At 46.1% G+C, this 19,700-nt stretch overlaps 2 protein-coding genes and 1 pseudogene across 3 annotated transcripts; all 3 read left to right on the forward strand.

The window, feature by feature from the left end:
• The first annotated feature begins 1,879 nt into the window (after positions 1–1,879).
• On the forward strand, positions 1,880–5,475 carry LOC120698535 (annotated as a pseudogene).
• An 836-nt stretch (positions 5,476–6,311) lies between these two features.
• LOC120698538 (ferredoxin-6, chloroplastic-like) lies at positions 6,312–7,641 on the forward strand. 2 transcript variants are annotated; one of them, XM_039982191.1, is made up of 2 exons: positions 6,312–6,623; positions 6,913–7,637. In XM_039982191.1, exon 2 carries the CDS (start codon positions 6,946–6,948, stop codon positions 7,387–7,389), a length of 444 nt encoding a protein of 147 aa, XP_039838125.1. In that variant the 5' UTR covers positions 6,312–6,623; positions 6,913–6,945; the 3' UTR covers positions 7,390–7,637. The 2 variants fall into 2 exon arrangements, with proteins under 2 accessions (XP_039838125.1, XP_039838126.1); XM_039982192.1 differs by having other exon boundaries at positions 6,313–6,832; positions 6,913–7,641.
• A 3,211-nt stretch (positions 7,642–10,852) lies between these two features.
• On the forward strand, positions 10,853–14,636 carry LOC120698533 (glucan endo-1,3-beta-glucosidase 14-like). The gene is made up of 4 exons (XM_039982189.1): positions 10,853–11,072; positions 11,887–12,929; positions 13,129–13,286; positions 14,321–14,636. Exons 1-3 carry the CDS (start codon positions 10,994–10,996, stop codon positions 13,177–13,179), a joined length of 1,173 nt encoding a protein of 390 aa, XP_039838123.1. The 5' UTR covers positions 10,853–10,993; the 3' UTR covers positions 13,180–13,286; positions 14,321–14,636.
• Positions 14,637–19,700: the final 5,064 nt, after the last annotated feature.

Genomic DNA, 19,700 nt, shown 5'->3' on the forward strand with positions numbered 1-19,700 from the left:
ATACATTTCAGCGCATGACGGATCTCCATAGCGCCGTCCAGGCATTGCAGGAGTTTGACATGTTTCGGCAGAAAGTTGGCGAGTATAGCAGTGAAATGGCAATGCGGATGGCGATGGACCCAAAGACATCCCCATGTAAGAGTTATTCCGTATGAAATTGTTGTTTTCTCTATTCGAATATATAGGTTGCTTACATACTCGGTTGCACATGCAGCGTCCTGGTGGATGATGTTCGGATCAAGTACTCCAAAACTGCAGTACCTTGCCATGAGGCTTGTTTCACAATGTTGTTCGTCCAGTGGATGCGAGCGGAACTGGAGTACTTTTGCCTTGCTGCATACAAAGGTTCGCAATCGGTTATCGCACAAGAAACTTAATAAGCTTGTCTATGTCAACTACAACCTCCGTCTCCGACTTGAGGAGGTCTCCGGCCCACTGATGCGTGAAGAAGGTGATTTCATTGACCAGCTAGCCCATCTTTCTTTCTATGATGAGAAAAATCCGATGCGAGAATGGATGGAATATGGTAGATCTAGTCGGGCTCCAGTTCTGGACGAGGATGATGATGACGGCGACATCCCTCTCCCGTCCCATATTGTCAGAGATCAAATAAACGTGTCAGATCTACGTGAGGCTACGGGGAATGATTCCATCAACGATTGGGCACGTCAAAATATAGGTGACACTCACCTAGGGAAGAGAAAGTTGCAGAAGGGGCCTAAGAAGGGTGACCTGAAGCGTCGAAAAGGCAAAGAAACAGCAAAACCATTGAGCAGCAATACCGAGACTGATGATGACGAAGGTGAGCGTAGTCCTCCGTATCAGGAGTCTGAGGATAGCAGCTCGGCCGGTGATGGTGATGATGGTGACGGTGCTGATCCTGATGCTGGAGGTGGTGGTAGTGGTGCTCATGCTGCTGCTGCTGGTAGTGGTGGTGCTCGTGGTGTTCGTTTCACAGGTATATATTGCACATATAAATAGACACATATTTCTGACTATGAGTATTGACTACTAATTATGAAATTTGGTTGATTGCAGGAGAGACTCAATTCACACATGCTACTCAGGACACCGACCATGGAGTACCGCACTCGCAAAGGAGAACTGGTGGACCGACGGACTATGACAGTCCACAGCACTCTTCTTCCTCCTACAACACTCTTCTTCCTCCTACAGCGATTCCAGGCACTCTTTTCACTACCCCATTCCTGACATCAGCATGCAACCACCGACGAGATGGGTGTACGAATGGTAAGACCCCCATTTTTATACTATGTTAGTTCAGGAATGGCAGACAACATTGGCGTGGACGGGCCAAACTTGGCAACACTACAAGGCTGAGCTGCTTAGAGTGCGAGGTATTGCTTTGATGTCCACCGCCGAATACCAAACCGCGTCCCAAATGGGGGTCTTCCCATTCCTACGTTGAACTTTCATTTCATGTGTATAGGTGTATGACTCCGTATTTGTATGCCCGCTTATTGCTATTGTATTTGTATGCATGATTATATATTATTGCTTTGGTAGGATCATTTATATTAAAATATGCATAGCTAATGCCGAAATTTCCTTTTATTTCACACTGGGGATCCATTTTTTAAGCGTCGAAAAACTGCTCGAAACAACCAGTAAAGCGGCAAAACCGGCCGGTAAACCGGAGTAATCGGCCGGGATGCCGATACGAACCAGATCATCCAAGTCACCGATATACCGGCCAAACCGGTCGGTAAACCGGTCTAACCGGCCGGTATACCGGTTATAACTGTTGCCGCGGGGAAATTTGAATTCAAATTTGGGTTTGTCCGGTATAAACTGGTCCGGTAAACCGGAACCGAAGACCGGCGGTTACCGCTAACCGGTCGGGGAAAAAACCCTGCACGGAACCGCGAGAAGCGGCACCAACCAAACGAATTCCCCCACTCCAAAAACGAGCACCAAAGCCACACAACGCACGCATTCCAATCCCCCTCCTCGCGCGCTCCCTCGCGGCGCGCCTCGCGCTTCCCCTCCTCGCCGTCTGGAGTCCTCGCGGGCGGCGGGGCCGGCCCGGATCCCGCGCCATGGCGGAGGGCTTCGGCCGGTGGGAGTCGGATCCGCTCTTCCCAGCCGCCGAGTGCGTGCAGGACTCCGCCGACAGGTACCGGCTTTCGCCCCGCTTCCCGCCTTTGATCTGCTGCTTGGCGCCGGAGCCGCGCGCTCGGAGCCGTAACCTTGTGAGATTAGTGGCCATTTCGGGGAATTCGTTGCCTGGTTCTGGACGGGGCAGGTCCTCTCTTCTGCTCGTTTAAATTGTTTGCGGATTAGAGTTTTAGACCGATAAGCTAGGCGCAGAATTTTATGTTAGTATGAATGGCCGTTACCTAAACTCTCATGGCTGCTCTTCATTAGAAGTTATGGGAATATGCGAGTTTGGTTGCATAAAAGGTGCCCTACAACTACAAGCATTCAAACGTTGTCATGATTGAGGTGGAGCAGTTCAGGGAGAAGTGGCACGAATCTGCTCTTTCTATCTGTTGGTGAAACCTCGGGCAAGTGTTAGCTTGAATTTAGCTTGTGCAAGTCTCATTTCAGCCTACGTTTTTCACTAAACTAGCTTTGTTATCAGCGCCCTGGCTCATGCATCTGAAAGGCTGTAGAAGACGAATAGTGATTTCTCAGTCTTTTCAAGGGCTGAATATTTTGTTCTGACTAGATTTGGAACTTTCTAATGTACAAACTTATGGATTTTCACTTCCTTAAGTTAATGTGGTGCCTTCTGGGAGCTTACAATTAATGTGTATATGCCTTTTCTAGTAGGAAGTAGGAACTAGGAAGAAATGTGCGGATTATCTGTTTTATCTTGGCGAAGTACAGTCCATTAACGCAACCTTGAAGTTATTTGTGTTAAATCTTGAATGGTACTTGTACCTAGGTTTTGCATTGCTTTGGCCGTTCAAAAGCATTTTTTTTTTGCTAGATTTGGATTGTGTGGTTAGTTAGAAGCATCTTTTTAGGATATGTAACAGCAAACTGTTCCTGGAACTTGTAAAGATTTCTGCAAATGGCTAAATTCAGAGTGCAGGGTGGATTTACAACCACAAATTGGCTCTAAGCGGTTTGAGTGTCCAATTTGAAGGTCTTTTTTTATTACATTCTACAAAGAATAAGTAATGGGCAGCTTGCTGATGGTACTGATATTGCATCATTTTGGTTGGTGTACAGGATGGAGGGTGTCTACCGCCTGCTCCTGCATGAAAGGAAAGTTATGCAGGATGGTACTTCAGATGCGAAGTTTCATGCTCCGATACAGTATGAGAGAGATGTGATTACTGCTCTTGGAACTACCAAATGGCAGGTTCAAACAGTCGAGCTTTCCATATAGAGTCTTCAACCACTCTCAGCCCTGTATGATTTGACTATGTTTTAGAAACATCCATTTGTATCTCTATTTCTTCTAAGGCCTTTACTCTCGTAACTTGCAGCTGGAGCAATTTGAGAGGGAGGTAAATGCAGCTGCATTCTCTGACAAGTCAAAGTCGAGAGAAAATGCAATCTTAAAATTTAGACAATTCATTAGAGCTATAGCGGAGCAGATTTCTCAGGTGGAAGAAAGTTTGGAGAATCTTAGCATCGGTTATAATAGAACTCCAAAACATTTATACTCTAGTGAATATGATGGAGATGGACTGGCATCCTTTCTTTCTGGTACCAGCAAGGATGACCATGTGTATCATTCCACTAGTACAGATGAAATTGTTGAGCTTAAGCTCGACGATGTACCTTTGGTAAATGGCTATCATTCCACCCAAGAACATAGAGTATATGAACACAGGGATTCAGAAAAAGATGTGGAAGGAGCAGGCAAGCTTAAATGTTCATGTGGAGAAAATGCATGTGAAGGGGTCATAACAATAGCAGTATGTATAGTTTGGACGCTGATGATTCCATAGGTAGGAGGCTCTTTGACAAAAACAAACTGAGTAGGCAATACCGTAGTTTTATAAGAAACTTATGGTTTACAAAGCGGGGTCGTGAAAGCTTTACGAAGAGGAGGAAGGATGGAGAAGATATGGAAATCTTGAGAAATGGACACACACTACCTTCCTTCAATCTACCTCAATCTGGAAGGGTACATCACTCTTCTTTAATCATTTATTTCATCCTCTGATTTTCTGGATACTGTAATCTAGGTATTGTTTTAGGCTAAAAGTTTGTTGGTGCTTCAAACAAATTTGATATACACCAATGTTCACATGTAATAACTTTATAGTCATAATTCTTGCAGGCGATGTATTTCTGGCCAGAGGTCATTAAGGGGAGATTAAGTAGATCCGAGTATTTTACAGATCGTAATCGTCCTCAGATTCGTTTGGTGACAGCAGTACTAATTGCACTAGCTGTTCTCTGTGAGTTTCTTTCTTCCATTATTTCATCCGCTCTTTATGAGAATTTAACTCTTATGATGGTTAATATTGTTTTGGAACAAAAGGATATTTAATTTAACAAAAAAATTAATTCAGTTGTTCATAGTTGAATACCTAAGAAACTGAAGAATGAAAACCTTATTTCTCTTGGTATTCATCCCTCATGAATGTACAGCTATAGCATCAATTAGTGGTAACTGATAGCTTTCCTGAAAACTGGATTACTGTTACAATCGAGATTCATTTAGCATTCGGTTCATAGCATACTGTTAGCTATTTCTTCGACTAAGACAACATAGAACAGTAGAAAATCAGTGTGAACTCTCTCTGTGATTCTTAAAATGCCATTTTATGCGTCTAATGTTCTTTTACAGTCAAATGGTTAGCAAACTCTTTTGTCACTGATAATCTATTATGTTGTTGATCAAGCTGACATCAGGCAAGGATAATTTTCATGAGATCTGCCCTCCCATTTATTTGAGGTGATTATGTGCATGCAGGCTTGCTGGTATCCCATGTGAGGTGACTGTGAATCCAGTTTTGGTTGCTGTTATGTTATGTATTACCACGGTCCATGGTGTACTCTACCAATCATATGCTGTGCTGTGTGATGGTTTCTGATGGAGAAGGATCCATTATTCTTTTGAAGCATCTCAATGCTGTGCTCCAAATTGGCATGCCATGCAGACAAAGGTTTTTTCTTTATAAGAACATACACATGTTTGAAAAAAAAATCTTTGTGCAGTTGATAGTTGTGGTGACTTGTGATTAGCCTGACCTGTTATCAACACTTTGAAAAAAAAAATCCCTCCTGTGTCTTTAGTCACCTTTGCAACATGATCTATTGTAGTGTTCCCTAGTCCTGCTGGTATAACTAAGATTGCCAGACCGGCGTGATAGAATTTGGAGTGTATCGTGGAGCAGTTTCCTTGTGTATTATTTTGTTATGAATGGGAAGCCTGAATTGAATCAAAATGGTTCAGTGTATTGTACCTGGTTTGTAAGTTGTAACTGCCTCCAACTGAGATATTGTATTAAATTTGGTTTCTTATGGATCTGGAACTCTCTCCTATTGTTCCCGCTTTGGTTTGACTGCATCAGATCTATGGAGCTAGGACGGCCTTTGGGGATGTCTGCATATATGTTCACCGTGCTGTTGGGCCATTCTGCGGCCGTCAACTCTCTCAAGTCGCAATCATATATATACGTAGCAGAATAAGTGCAAGTTTGTCAGTACCAAGAGCATCCAAAAGAAGCTTTTCTTCTTTGTGAATTGTAAATAAAAGGTAAAGAAAAACTTGCTTCTCCCCTTATTTTCCTTTTCTGGAATAAGACTTGCATCTACTTATGGCTACATAGGAAGAATTTGACCGAATATTTTTCCATATAAATCGGGGACGTGATTCAGAATCAGGTTATCGTCTGTATCAGAATTGGTATTTGAGCCATATTCAAATGTTATTTGTTATATCATGAACTTGGATTCAAGAAAAGAACACGGTCTCTTGGTTTTCACATTCCAACAATGTTCTGTGAATATGTTCGATTCTGAAATTGAAAATCCAATACAACATATAACTAAACTCGTCTATAGATTATAGAATGCAGTGTCCAAAAGCAATGTTTCACCGAACTTCAATTCAGCATAATTCCCTGCGTCCAGTTAGCGAAATACTGCTACGAAACCAAGCGAAATCGAATCCGTACTCGAGTTCAGTTCAGAGTTTGATGGCCTTGATCCTCGCCGCTGGCACGCTGGCCCCCCGTTGCTCCGGCTGTCTGCGCTGATCCCGTCCCCTGATCCCCGCCAAGAGGCGCCCAGCCGCCCTGATCGCCCAAACCCCACCACCATCACGCCCATAAATTAAGCAGCTTCTCGTGGTCGGCTTCGCAAATCCACCACGGCCTTTCGCCCGAGCAGCCAGCCGTGCGCCGCCGACCCACGGCCCAGAGCAGAGCAGAGGCGTCGCGACCGCGGCCGCTGCCAGTTGGGTTGGGGTCGGAGCCAGGCAGCCACCCAGCCAGCCGCCGAGCCGCGGGCAGGCCCCTATTAAAGCCGCCGGGCGCGTGCCCTGCGGCATCCACCATCCCAACTAGTCCCCCCTCGTCACCTCGCGATCCCGTCCCCCGCCCCGCCTGGCCGCCTCGTCTAGAACCCGGCCTCCGCCGCGCCCCGGCCCCCCCGACCGCACCGCTCCGCATCGTCAGGAGGAAGAGGAGGTACACGTCCACCGTCCCGCCACCTTGATCGCGCGCTCCTAGCCGCCGTGCTCGTAGATCGCGCCGTCTGACGTGACTCGCGCTCCCGCACTGCCTGCCGGATCCGTCCGTAATTGCGTTGTCGCATCGTTCGTGCTAGTTAAACGCAGGAATTGGTGGTGATCGCGTAGATATTACACGGAATTCTGAAACTCCATCTGCATTTCTCTGTAATTTTCTCTGCACTTCGTCATTTCGTTATGATGAATTCCAGTAGTCACCATTTCTCACGCGCTCTCTCTCTCGCCAGTAAATCCACGGGGATCACCGGGCCGAGCACAAGATGTCAGCTGCCACCGTCCCGAAATCCGGGGCGAGCTTCCGGACCGCCGCCCCGGCGGCCAGGGCGCCCCCTTCCTCCGTCGGCTTCGCGAGGCGGGCGCCCCGCGCGTCGGGGCCGCGGCTCTCCGGCGGGTTCGTGGCCTCCGCGGCGGCCGTGCACAAGGTGAGGCTGGTCGGGCCGGACGGGGCGGAGCACGAGTTCGAGGCCCCCGAGGACACCTACATCCTCGAGGCGGCCGAGAACGCCGGCGTGGAGCTGCCCTTCTCCTGCCGCGCCGGGTCCTGCTCCACCTGCGCGGGCAAGATGTCGGGCGGCGAGGTCGACCAGTCGGAGGGCTCGTTCCTCGACGAGAACCAGATGGCCCAGGGGTACCTCCTCACCTGCATCTCCTACCCCAAGGCGGACTGCGTCATCCACACCCACAAGGAGGAGGAGCTGTACTAGAGTGCTCGTGCGTCAGTGAGCTTCAATGGCGCGGCGCAGTGGCTGAGACCATGCGTCGCCGTGCCATATTGCCATGGCAGAGGCGGATTTTTTTTTTGGGGGGGGGAGGGCTCTTGATGTCTACTGTTGAACATCTTTTCGTTGAGATCGTGCCATATGAGCTGTGACAATAATTGTTGTAACGTGATTCTGCAATTCAAACTGCAAGTGTTTTTTGAGCAGCAATGGCAAAAGGTGCACATTATGATCTGAGTTACAATTGATGTTTGAAGTTAAATTGCAGCAAAAATTGATGTTTGGAGTTAAATTGCAGATTTCTTTTCGGGGTAGTGCCAAATTTTGGCATGTCTTCAAGCTGAATCTGACACAAGAAGTTCACACTGTATGGCAAAATAGCCAATTTCGTCCCCCCAACTTTCTTCCAAGGCTCAAATACGTTCTTGAACTATCAAATGGTCCAATTTAGTCCTCAAACTAATGATTTAGGCTCAATTTAATCTCTAGGGTGATGTGGCATGCCTACGTGGCATGCCAAGTCATACCAGAGTGCATGTAAGGTTTGGACGTATTTTTAAGTCCAACAGCGGTATCAACTCAAGTGGTATACTAACTCATAATTCACTAACATAACTAAACATAAGTTATTGATGATCTTGTGTCTACGAATAAAAGGTTTACACTTTGTTTATTTGTACATTCTCATTATTTGTTGAACCATATTTTTTGTGAGACATCGAACGTTAGAAAAATTAGAGGTAAATGAGTTTATTTATATCTATTGTTTCACTTTTACTCACCAATTGTTGACTAGGCATGCCATGTTGGCATGCCACATAGGACCAAGGATGAAATTGAGCTCAAATAGAAAGTTTGAGGATGAAACCGGTCAATTTCATAGTTGAGGGACGAATTTGAGCCCGAGGCAAAAGTTGAAGGATCAAATTGGCTATTTTGCCCAAAAAAAAAACAAACAAACAAACACATAGCAGCTTCTTTCCTGAAGTGGAGTTCTACATGTTGAACCTCTGAAAGCCTGCTCAAACAGTCCCTCACTATTTCTTCAGGTTTTCAGAAGGTGACTTTGGAGATTCGGAGCAGAGATACAGGAGATGGATCTGCATCTGGTTACTGTCTGTCCTGTGTCCTCTGCGATATGTTATTACCCAGCTAGCGCATGTTGTACTGTTTATCGGACACCTTGACTCAGACCTGGCCATATGCGTTCTCCATTACTCCTAAGTTGGAATTGCTCTTACATGAATGGCTCGTACGAGTTGTGACAATAATTGTTGTAACATGGTTCTGCAGTCCAAACTGTAAACCGTTGTTCAAACTGCAATGGCAAAACTTGCACGCTATGGGAAGGGGAAAACTTGGTGTTTTTTCAAGTTAAATTGCAGATATATACTTTCCAATTTCCAGTGGCAAATTTTGCCTTCTCCTCTGTGCATACTGGTCTGCTTGCTGTGCCGAATGTCAAAACAGAATTTTACACTGTATATTATCATAATTATTAGTACATATTTTTTTCGTTTTTATTGTACGTTGTCCCCTTGGGTCGTTGGATGGATGATAGCTCCTTTCCGAAGTCTGAATGTTGAAGCTCTCAAAGTCTGAATGATCATACAGTCATACTCATTATATTCTTTGTTCTCACTGTCCACGTTTTCTTGCATTGATATAATACTCTCCTCCCTCCGTCCTCTGCCAAACATCGCGAATCCTAGGATGTAAAACTTTATCCCATTTTGATGGCAAAGTTCAGGTCGGCTGATGCCTACCGTAGAATTTTTAAGAAAAGTTCTTGCAGCTTCAGTTTTTCAGAAGGTAAGTTCAGAGCCTCAGAGCTCAGATGCAGGCATGGATCTGCTTACTGTCCGCACTCCTGTGTGCTATGTTATTTAGCTCAACTATCCTAACTACCTGCATCATAAACTGGTTTCCTCAGTTGGAACTGGGTATGAACTGTTCGTACATGGGCACCGTCTGTGACTCGTGGAATAGCAGTGCAGTAGCAATCGCTTCTGCTCAGCATCATATAGTGATAGTCGATCAGCCTTGACACACCTCCTTGTTGCCGTTCTCACTTCTCAGGGTGCGGCGACGCGTCTGGTCTTGAACCATTAGCATCGATTGAGGATTTTGTTTTGCTCAATTTAGCACTAAGCACTTGCTCCCAAACAGAAAAAAGGAAAACAACGAGCATGAAAGATGCATGCTGTAGAGTTCTCTTTTTGAAATCTTGCAATTCAAACCCAACGTCGCACGTGCCCTTTTGCAGCAAGGCGGACTTTTTGCCCCTCAAGCAAACAATTTTTGACGGGAACTCAAGCAAGCAAATTCGGGAATAGTATTCGATGAGATACAGAAACTGGACTTATTGATCCTTGAACGCCGCACGTGTTTATCCTTGAGCGTTCAACATTCGCAGTAGCATTCAGTAACCACGTTCATTTCTGCAATATGTCTGCATACCCAATGAGCCAAAGAAGATAAATTTTCCTGCCAATCATGCTGGCACCCACAAAAAAAAAGATCAGGAACCTGAGATCAGACAAGCCCAAGTTTCAGTGTCAGGGTCGCGGTCAGGTGTGACCGGCTGACGTGGAAGCTTAAATATTTGGCCAGCGACCACGACCAGCCCTGCTGCCTGCGCGCCGCCGGAGCTAGCCAAGCTAACTCGACGAAGCTACACTACACCCGGCGATGCCACGGAAGGAAGGCGCGGCCGGCAGCGCGCCGTGCACGTGCGGCCGCCGGAGGAAGGGCGGCGCTCCGGCGTGCACGGCGGCGCGAGCGATGGCGAGGCCCCCCGCCGTCCCGTCCCCGTAATAAAGATCTATTTTTGGATCGTTTTCTCTGGAACCGGAAGAAATCCTGTTTGGAACATCTGAATTCTGAAAGGTTTCCGTAGGAGAGCCTCGCGGTGCCTTCTTGTTTTGGTTGGCGGCGAGAGGCGGCAGGCCGTGTCAGGGACGATCGAAAGCGACGCGTATAGATAGGAAGTATCTGTATGTGAGTAGGCCTTGCAATTCGCAACTTACTCCGTAGTAGAGTAGTATATATTAGGTATGGGAACATATCTGGTGGAAACTAAATTTTTTTGAAAACTCGTATAAATCACAATAAAAAAAAGTCATCTAAATTCACCAAAAAATCACACATGTAGATAATATGATGATACACAATCTTGTAAAATATATTGTCCAAACTCAACTTCGTTTGGAAATTTATTATTTTTATATCCTCACAAACGAAGTCAACTTTGGACAGAATATTTTACAAGGTTGTGTGTCATCATATTATCTATATGTGTGATTTTTTTCGTGAATTTAGATGATTTTTTTGCCGTGGTTTGTACGAATTTCTACGAAGACTGTGTTTTCCACCAGATACGTTCTCATTAGGTATAAGGTATAGATAGGAGGTGTCTGTATCCGTGCGTGTACAGCCGAGCCCACGGCGTACGCCGCGGCGACTCTGCTCTACTATAAAGGGCAGGGCACAGGTAGCGCGACACGGCCCGACGCAGGAGAGAAAACGCGCGAGTTAATGCGAGCGCGCCCGCACCGCCGCCCCTAGGCCGCCCGCCCCGAGACGGGCCATGGCGCCGGCGGCGGAGCTCCGCGCCGTGGCCGTGCGTGTCGTCCCGCTGCTGCTGCTCGCGCTCCTCGCAGTCTCAGGTACGGGTGCTAGGCTGCTAGCTCGCTCTCTCCCCGTCCATGGCGTCGCTACTGCGGTAGATGCGTTCGTCGCCCCTTGGTCACTCCTTTTTTTTTCTGCCGGTTTCTTCCCCGTGTCGTTTCAGTTTAGTCGAAAGGCCCTCGAGTTCAGTTCAGCTCAGTTCCTGTGAAAGGGCGGTATCGCAGAATCTTGTTTCATTTTTTTTTCTGAATCTTTTTAGCACAAGGAAGATGAGATGAGACCATCCTTCCTGTGTTTTGCAGCAAATGGCCCTGGGGCATTGCTGCGCCGCGAGGTCGTTTTCGTGTGTTTCTTAATTGGGTTTTGATTTCAGCCGGCTGGTCCGACGTGTGTTTGACAGAGAGAACAATTAAATTTCCACGTCACACGGCGACTCCTCGCTGGAATCACGCACGCATGATTTTGACATTTGCTTGAAATTTTCTCCCGGCTGCATGCGCTGCTGATCGAATTCCGATCTGTGCACGTTTCATTCGGAAAACGACGCCCGTCCTACCAATGAGCATCGCGAGCCAGTTCATGTGTGAAAGGGAACCGCATTTAGTTTCCCCTAAATTCTGCTTTGTTGTTCCAAAACATACCAGTGGTATCTGTTGCGGACCTAATTATCACTAGGTTGCAATTACAAATATCTCAAAATGATGCTTTTTTAAAAAAAAGAAATCTCAAAATATACAAGCAGTTCTTTCGTCAGCAACTTTATGTCAATAGTAGTCAACGTAAATTTTGTTGCCATTTTGAGCCTCTTCCTGGATCTGAACATTTGATTCTCGCTCCGTCCCTGATTTGCAGCCGTCGACGTTGTATCGGCGGCGGCGGCGCCGCACAAGTTCGGGATCAACTACGGGCAGATCGCGAACAACCTCCCGCACCCGGCGCAGGTGTCGGGCCTCCTGCAGTCGCTCAACGTCAACCGCGTCAAGCTCTACGACGCCGACCCGGCCGTGCTCACGGCCTTCGCCGGCACGGGCGTGGAGTTCATCGTCGGCAACGAGGACCTCCAGAACCTGACCGACGCGCGCAAGGCCCGCGCCTGGGTGGCGCAGCACGTGCAGCCGTTCCTCCCCGGCACGCGCATCACCTGCATCACCGTCGGCAACGAGGTGCTCTCCGGCAAGGACACGGCCGCCATGCAGAACCTCCTCCCGGCCATGCAGGCCGTGCACCAGGCCGTCGCCGACCTGGGCCTCGCCGGCCAGGTGAACGTCTCCACGGCGCACTCGGTCAACATCCTCGCCAGCAGCTACCCGCCGTCGTCGGGCGCGTTCCGGGAGGAGCTCGCGCAGTACATCCAGCCCATCCTCAACTTCCACGCCGAGGTCCGCTCGCCGTTCCTCGTCAACGCCTACCCCTTCTTCGCCTACAAGGCGAGCCCCGGCAGCGTGTCGCTGCCGTACGTGCTCTTCGAGCCCAACCCCGGCGTGGTCGACCCCAACACCAACCTCACCTACGACAACATGCTCTACGCCCAGATCGACGCCGTGTACGCGGCCATGAAGGCCATGGGGCACACGGACCTCACCGTCAGGATCTCCGAGACCGGGTGGCCATCCAAGGGGGACGACGACGAGGTGGGCGCGACCGTCGCCAACGCCGCCGCGTACAACGGGAACCTGATGAAGAGGATCGCCATGGGCCAGGGGACGCCGCTCAAGCCGGACGTCCCCATCGATGTGTTCGTCTTCGCGCTCTTCAACGAGGACATGAAGCCCGGGCCGGCGTCGGAGAGGAACTACGGGCTGTTTTACCCCAACGGCACGCCGGTGTACAACCTCGGCTTCAACGGAGCATCCTTCAGCCGGTCGCCGACGTTCTCCTCTTCTTCCAAGCCGACGGTAAGAAAATAAATTCTGAACTTATTAGTACTGACAAAAACTCTGAACAATCCAAATTCATCAGTCGCATAATTTCACACACGATTAATAGGTTTTTACTGAAGAAGATTATTTGAAAGAACTAAAAAAAGACGGTAAATAGCATCTCTGTACGAGGAGCTTATTCTTCTTTCTTACCCGTTGTGTTCACTGCTTGCAGACTACATTTCTGATGGCGGTTGTTGTCCTACTCGCCGGCTTTTTCCTATGACCTACACCAGTATTGTGCGAGAAGATTTGCTATTTATTTCTGACTAACCCATTTGTGCTTGCATCGGACATCATACTAGCTACCAGCGCCCATTATCTGACTTTGAGGTAAGCTTATTAATCTCGATAGTATTCCTCTCCAGGCAATTTGATATTTTTTAATTTATAATAAAATTGTTTTCTCAACTGTTCAGTTCTGTCCGGGATTGCGGTAGCTAGCCTTCCTAAGAATTCTAATTAATTTTCTTGTTATATATGGACGTATCAGTCACTTGAAATCATCTTTACATAGCAAATAACAAATATGTAGTATTGTATAGAAGCAATGTTTTGGAGCAAGTCTACTACTACGTTGTGTAGAGCCAATTTACAAAAACTGTGTACAAGGAACTGGTGCTCCTACGTACGCTGCACAATTGTTTAAGAACCAAGAAGGTACGAGGTCGAGTACTGAATACCGATTTTCGAAACCCAGACTAGAAGTAGAAAGATTATCCTAAGTAGATTCCACATTCCATCATACAACTCTCAGCTATTTTTTTTAGATGAAGGAACCTGGTTTTTGAGAAAAAAAAGATTTAAGCCATGGAACCGAGTAGTAGTTTGTCAACCTGTCTGCCATGATGTTAGGTGGTCGGTCATCCTGCCCAGGAGGCAACATATATGTTTGGCCGTTTTTGCCTCCGGCGGCCTGCCGCTGCCACTGCCACGGATGTGTCTTCGGTTAGCACATTCCCCAGGGAGGCAGGCCGGTGGTTGATCGGTTCTTGCGCTGTGTCCATGCCCTGAGAGCTCTAAACCGACCAACCAAAGAGGACCGCCCTTGCTCGCATCATCTCGAAAAGAATCGAATAGGCATTGTCACGAAAGGAAACGCGCATGGCCGCAGCATGCTGCTTCCATCTGATGGCCGCTTTTCAGAAGCAACCGTTCCTTTGGTAAAATCTGGACCCCCGTTGTTGTTGAGCGCTCGCTGTTGTCGCCAAACCTTGAGAAGAAGAGGGCATTTTCTGAGAGTTCCAGACTACCTACCTTTTCAAAATGAAAGATAGCATTCCATTCAGCGTACAACAACACTCGGTTTGGTAATTAAGCTCAAGCTGGTGTTTGCTTATCTACTCTGTATTTGTATATGTATGCAGGTTAGCAAGATTTTTTATTCTCTTCATCAGTTGATTGGATTGGAAGATTATTAGTCCTGTATAGAGGAAGGAAAAGGTGGATGTACCATCATGGTTTCTATATATGCAACTGTTCATGAAAATCAGTGAAGCCGCTGTAAAATTTTGACAATGTGGAATAGAACTGTAGAAGTACCAATACTGGTTATATATAGATACAGCGAGCATGTGACTTGGAGTGGTTGTTTATTCTGTTCTTTCACTGTATTATACATTCACCTTATTGTATTAGAAACAGTCTATCATCAGATAGTTCTTGTGTGTGTGATTTGTTCTATTGTAGCGTTTTGCGGTTGATGGAATGATATTTGTTTCTCGCCATCGACACAAAAAATTCCAACTAAAAAGTGCATCTGTACAGACTCAATCACATCCACTAGATCCAATTTGAATGGCCTAAGTCCGTTTCAAAAAAAAATGAATGGCCTAAGTGAGCCGAGAATCGAAACTTCCTAAGACCCTGTTTGGTTGCATGGATTTTTTCATAAGTTTCTGGGACTTTTGGGACTAAAAAGTCTGTTGGGGGCTAAAACTTGAAAAGTCTAAAAAAAAACTTTTGAGACTTTTAGACCTAGATTCCACCCTACCCCTCCTCCTTGGATCCATGCGCGAGGGCACCCGTGCTACTATGCATGCGGAATGGCCCATGCGGCATGTGGAATGGCCGCTCTGCTGTGCATGCAGAGCTGTGCATGCGGAATGGCCCATGCGGCCATGCTTATGCATGCATGCCAGAGTTATTTGGGTCTTTTTATCACTGTAATTAATAATCTTTAGTCATTTTAGTCTCTCAAACCAAATAGGGAGGGATTTTTTATTTTAGCTTCTCAAACCAAATAGGGAGGGACTTTTTATTTTAGCTCAGAGACTACAATTAGCACATGGACTAAGGCCTAAGTTGGATGCGGAAACTTCTCATGAATGAAATCGGGTTTGTACACATGTGCACTAAAACACGATACTTCCTCATTGACAGAATAACTACTACCCTGGGAGAACACGAGCATAGCTCGGTTGGTGCGACTCCCAGCTGTTAAGAGCGCACCCGCCCGGGTTCGAGCCTGAGCGCCTGCATGCTGGGGCGCGGTCCCTCTGTGGCGCATTCCCAGGGCGCATCTGGTGGCACCGGCTGGCCCCTCTGTGGCCTTGTCTAGTGAAAAAAAAGAACAATTATGCAGCGAAGTCTCAGATATATACGTGCTTCACCTTCGCTCATGCCACCGTTATGCTTTTTGCTCTCGTCTCACCTTTGTGCTGCTGCTCGCACCTCCTTTTAGGCCCTGTTTACTCAAAAAAATTTCAAACAGTATCCGTCGTATCGAATCTTTTGACACATGCATGGAGTATTAAATAGAGTTATAAAAATTAACTAATTACGCAGTCTAACTAATTAGCATGAGATGAATCTTTTAAACATAATTAGTCAATGATTGGATATTATTTGCTAAGTAACAACAAAATATGCTACAGTACCAAAACCCAAACTTTTTCACCAACTAAACACGCCCTTAGTGTATCCTTCTTAAGTTTTTGTTTCCCCTTTTTCATAAGCTCTTTGTTGTGGTCTGATGAATGTCCTACTCAGTTTCTTCGCATTGTCACTGCCCTTCGATGTGGTTGCAAGATCGATCGGGCTCGCTTGCTAAGTTCACTTATACTTTCCGTTTCATGGAGGGGAGCTTTGCGCTTGTTTTTGTTTCTTGGATGTGGCAGATTCTTGCGTGAGATCAGGGCTATAGGCCCATCAAGAATCTCTTCTGGGCTGATATCATATTAGGCCTTCCGGTTTCCGTATAAATGGGCTGGTTTCATAAAGAAAAATAGGGCCCGTTTGTCATCCCTATGACGTCACCTTTCGTCTCTTTCCGTTACGCTCGTCGAAGGGGGGAAAACATTTCTGGGCTATCGTCGTGACGTAATTTAAACCCCGAACTAGCGTTCGATTGCAAACGAACGACCGAGATCACCTCTGAGACTCTGACCAGCGTATAATCCCAGAAAATCCTGTTGTAAAACATGTCGTCAATGGTTGGATCTTCTCCCTCTCGCGCCTCTCACGATAAGCACAAGAACACAAGTAGACAAGATACAATGTAGGTGGAGCTTCTCTTTATCCCTCGTATCGATAATTTACAATGAAGATCTCCCTCATATATATACTCCGACCTATGACTAGAGTTTTGGTAAGAGCCCACAAACAACCGGACATGGACTAGGACTTCTAGTCCTCCTTTCCTTCTATATGCAGTCCGATTGTTTTACAACACTCCTCCTTGGGCGATTACCGCGAAAGCATATGCCTCGTTAAAAACTCCATTCGAAAACCCAGCGGGAAAAACGGTAACGGGAGAAAAGAGTGCATATCAACCGCAATTGTATTGCATATGTTGCCTCGTTAAAAACCTTACGTGAGAAAACTCACAAAAGGAAAAAGAGCACAACAATAAACCTTCTTGGTTACATATAATTCTATATTTACTATTCTTCATGAATAGGGATCAATCTTCAAGATTATGCATGAACTTCATGGTTCTTGCAACAATGATCTACAAGATCTTAAACAATCAAGTGGTACACCTTCATGGTAAATCAAAAATTAATTATTAAGTTAATTCCTTCAAGGTAATACTCAATGAAAAATATACTCCCCCTCATAGCGACATACTTTGAACTTCGGTGTTCAAAAATAATTGCGTATGAGTAATAATATTTAATTAATACAATACATTTAGTCTTTCAGAGACTTCTAGACTACGATTAGGAGCTATGCTTCCAGCAGTAATAACCACTTATGTAATTATGCAATACAAATAAATATTTTATCCTTTCATAAGAATATGGGGACAATGAGTTGCAAATTTATATACCTTCTAGGTATTACTCTTTCAAAACTCAGTGTTTGAAATTAATACTACATCAGCAACTCAATCCTTACTTCTTTAGTGTATGCAAAGTCTAGACAATGATCTATTCAGTAGATCTTTATTTAGCCTTTTTCACTATAGATAATCGGTCTTCATTAGGCATTTGAAGGGGATGATTCAATTTGCCAGTCACCAATATACCTTCTATGGTATTTGAATTTGAGGATACTTACAATTCAGTGCTAGCTAGCAGCTATATGGGCACATGCAGGTGCTTGTATGACACATTCAAAGCCATTTTATTCCTCATTTCATTCTTAATCATTCGGGTCTGTACGAGTCTTCGCTTGTATCTTCAGGATTATTGATGTTTATTTAGTAATTGACTGATAAGTCATTCATTGACTATTTTCTTCAGGAATCTTCAATTCTTAAAAAATAATATTTCTCTTCTATGAGAAATTTTCTCATGATAGATAGAAGTGATTTACACAATCTATTCCTTCTAGGATATGCTCTTCTCGAGACTTTAAATGTTCATTCAAGAATATTATCTACCTTAGACATTTTAATATTTAGTATGAGATTTAATTATATTTCTTGCTACTTTATTCCTTCGAGGAAAATGAGTCCTTCACGGATCCTTTCTCATGGATTTTCATAATCCAATGATTAACTACATAATATTTCTTTTCATTCATGCCATTTGCCAGATATGTCGCAGAATATTTATTCATACATAATAGGAGTTTACTAGTCTTTTGAAAGACATATGAACCATTGCATTTCACCATATCATTATTTCACAATGACTCGTATAGTGTGAACTTCTAGGTTCAAATACTTTCTTCATGGTCCAACCTCAATTGCTTTCTTTCATTGACCCGATATGAGTGCTTCATGCAACTCTGCCATGGACTTTAGTCTTGGATCCATGTTCTCGTTTAGAGAAACATTTGCAACTCTAGAGGTAGTGTTGTCGACATTCATTCAATTCTCCCATATCTTCAGGATAATTATCTGCTCATCCCAACACAAAATATTGCGTGTGCTTTATAGTGTTAGGTACCCATCTTCATGATGATCATTTCTTGGTTTGTGAGGTATTTAACCTTAAAGGTATTTTCTTTTCGGAATGTGTGGAGATTCTCTGTAAATTGTTTGACAAGTTCATGTTATCTAAAACCAACAGGCGTCCCCATAGATTTTAAATTAATGACCAAGTCATTTGCCATGGTAAGTATATTATTAAATACCCGGGATATATCACACATAGCTTTTAACTTCTAGTTAATAACTTCATGTTATTTCTCCTAATTTCCGATGTCCCGTGAGTATTCATTATGTGCATATTCTCACTGGGATCAATTCCTTCAGGGAGTTTCACTCCAAGTGTTTACCACATCAGGTGGCACCCTCCATGGGCTTCCTCACAGTTTTATTGTTCTGGCATTATACTCCGCTTCATGCGAGTATGATTTAGTGCGTGTTTATATTCCCACTTCAAGCTTCCAGGAATATTTTATGAAGACCATTCTTGCTTCCAATATAAGGCATTCATATGGCTTTTCTCTCCCCCTAATGCCGATATTAGATCTTCATTAGTAGCATACTTCAAAACTATCCCCATAGGCACAATATAATGGAAATTCATATCCATATTTCTCCAACTTCAAGTTGATGCCCATTTATGTAGAGTTAAATACACCAGTGGCCCTTGAACTTGTCTCCAGGTGCCACTTAGGTCTACGAACTCGCAAAATCGAAATCTGTCACCCTGAACTTGTTAAGTTGTGCCACTTAGGTCCATACCCCTTCAAGGGGCATGAATATATGCAAAAATGCCCTTAAGTTTTATCATCTTCCCTTCCATGAGCCCTCCGCCGCTTCCTCCCCTACGCCATCTCCTTCCCTGCGCCCTCCGCCGCGCTCCCCCCTCGTAGCTCCCTCCGCCGCCCCTACCCTTCCCTGCTCCCTCTGCCGCCCCCTCCCCCTCACTGCTGCGGCGACGGGATGAGGTGGCGACAGGGTCTTCCATGTCAAGGACGGCGGCGATGGAGCCACGAGGCGTCGAGGATGCAGGAGCCGGTGATGGCAGGGAAGGAGACCTCGCTTGCTTGACGCGGAGGCCTCGCTGCCCCACCGTACTTGGCCGGGCTCGTTGCAGTGGGGCGACGACCCTGTCGTCCCGCTTGTCCGAGACCCACACCGGCGCGCGCGGCGCGTCGTACGCCGGCTTCACCTTTGCCGCGGTCGCCGTCCCCATAGTGGAGCACCTCTTGGCGCAAGAACCCGCCCTCCTCCTGATCACCATCCTCGGCGGCGCCCTCCCCACCGTCGGCGTCTTCTTGGAGGAGACGGGAATGGGGGGCGAGCCAAGAGCCGCACTTCTTGGTCGTCTGGCCGCCGGCGCCAAGAACTGGCTCTTCTTGCGCCAGTTGATTCCCCGCCCGCGATCGTGGCGGCCGCCGCGCTCC

The sequence above is a fragment of the Panicum virgatum genome, chromosome 3K, assembly GCF_016808335.1.
Source record: "Panicum virgatum strain AP13 chromosome 3K, P.virgatum_v5, whole genome shotgun sequence".
NCBI lineage: Eukaryota > Viridiplantae > Streptophyta > Magnoliopsida > Poales > Poaceae > Panicum > Panicum virgatum.

Coding starts and splice junctions, on each gene's coding strand:
- LOC120698538 (XM_039982191.1), top strand. CDS start 6,946: ATGTCAGCTGCCACCGTCCCGAAATCCGGGGCGAGCTTCCGGACCGCC.
- LOC120698533 (XM_039982189.1), top strand. CDS start 10,994: ATGGCGCCGGCGGCGGAGCTCCGCGCCGTGGCCGTGCGTGTCGTCCCG. Junction 11,073..11,886: donor CGCGCTCCTCGCAGTCTCAG/GTACGGGTGCTA, acceptor CCTGATTTGCAG/CCGTCGACGTTGTATCGGCG. Junction 12,930..13,128: donor CCTCTTCTTCCAAGCCGACG/GTAAGAAAATAA, acceptor CACTGCTTGCAG/ACTACATTTCTGATGGCGGT.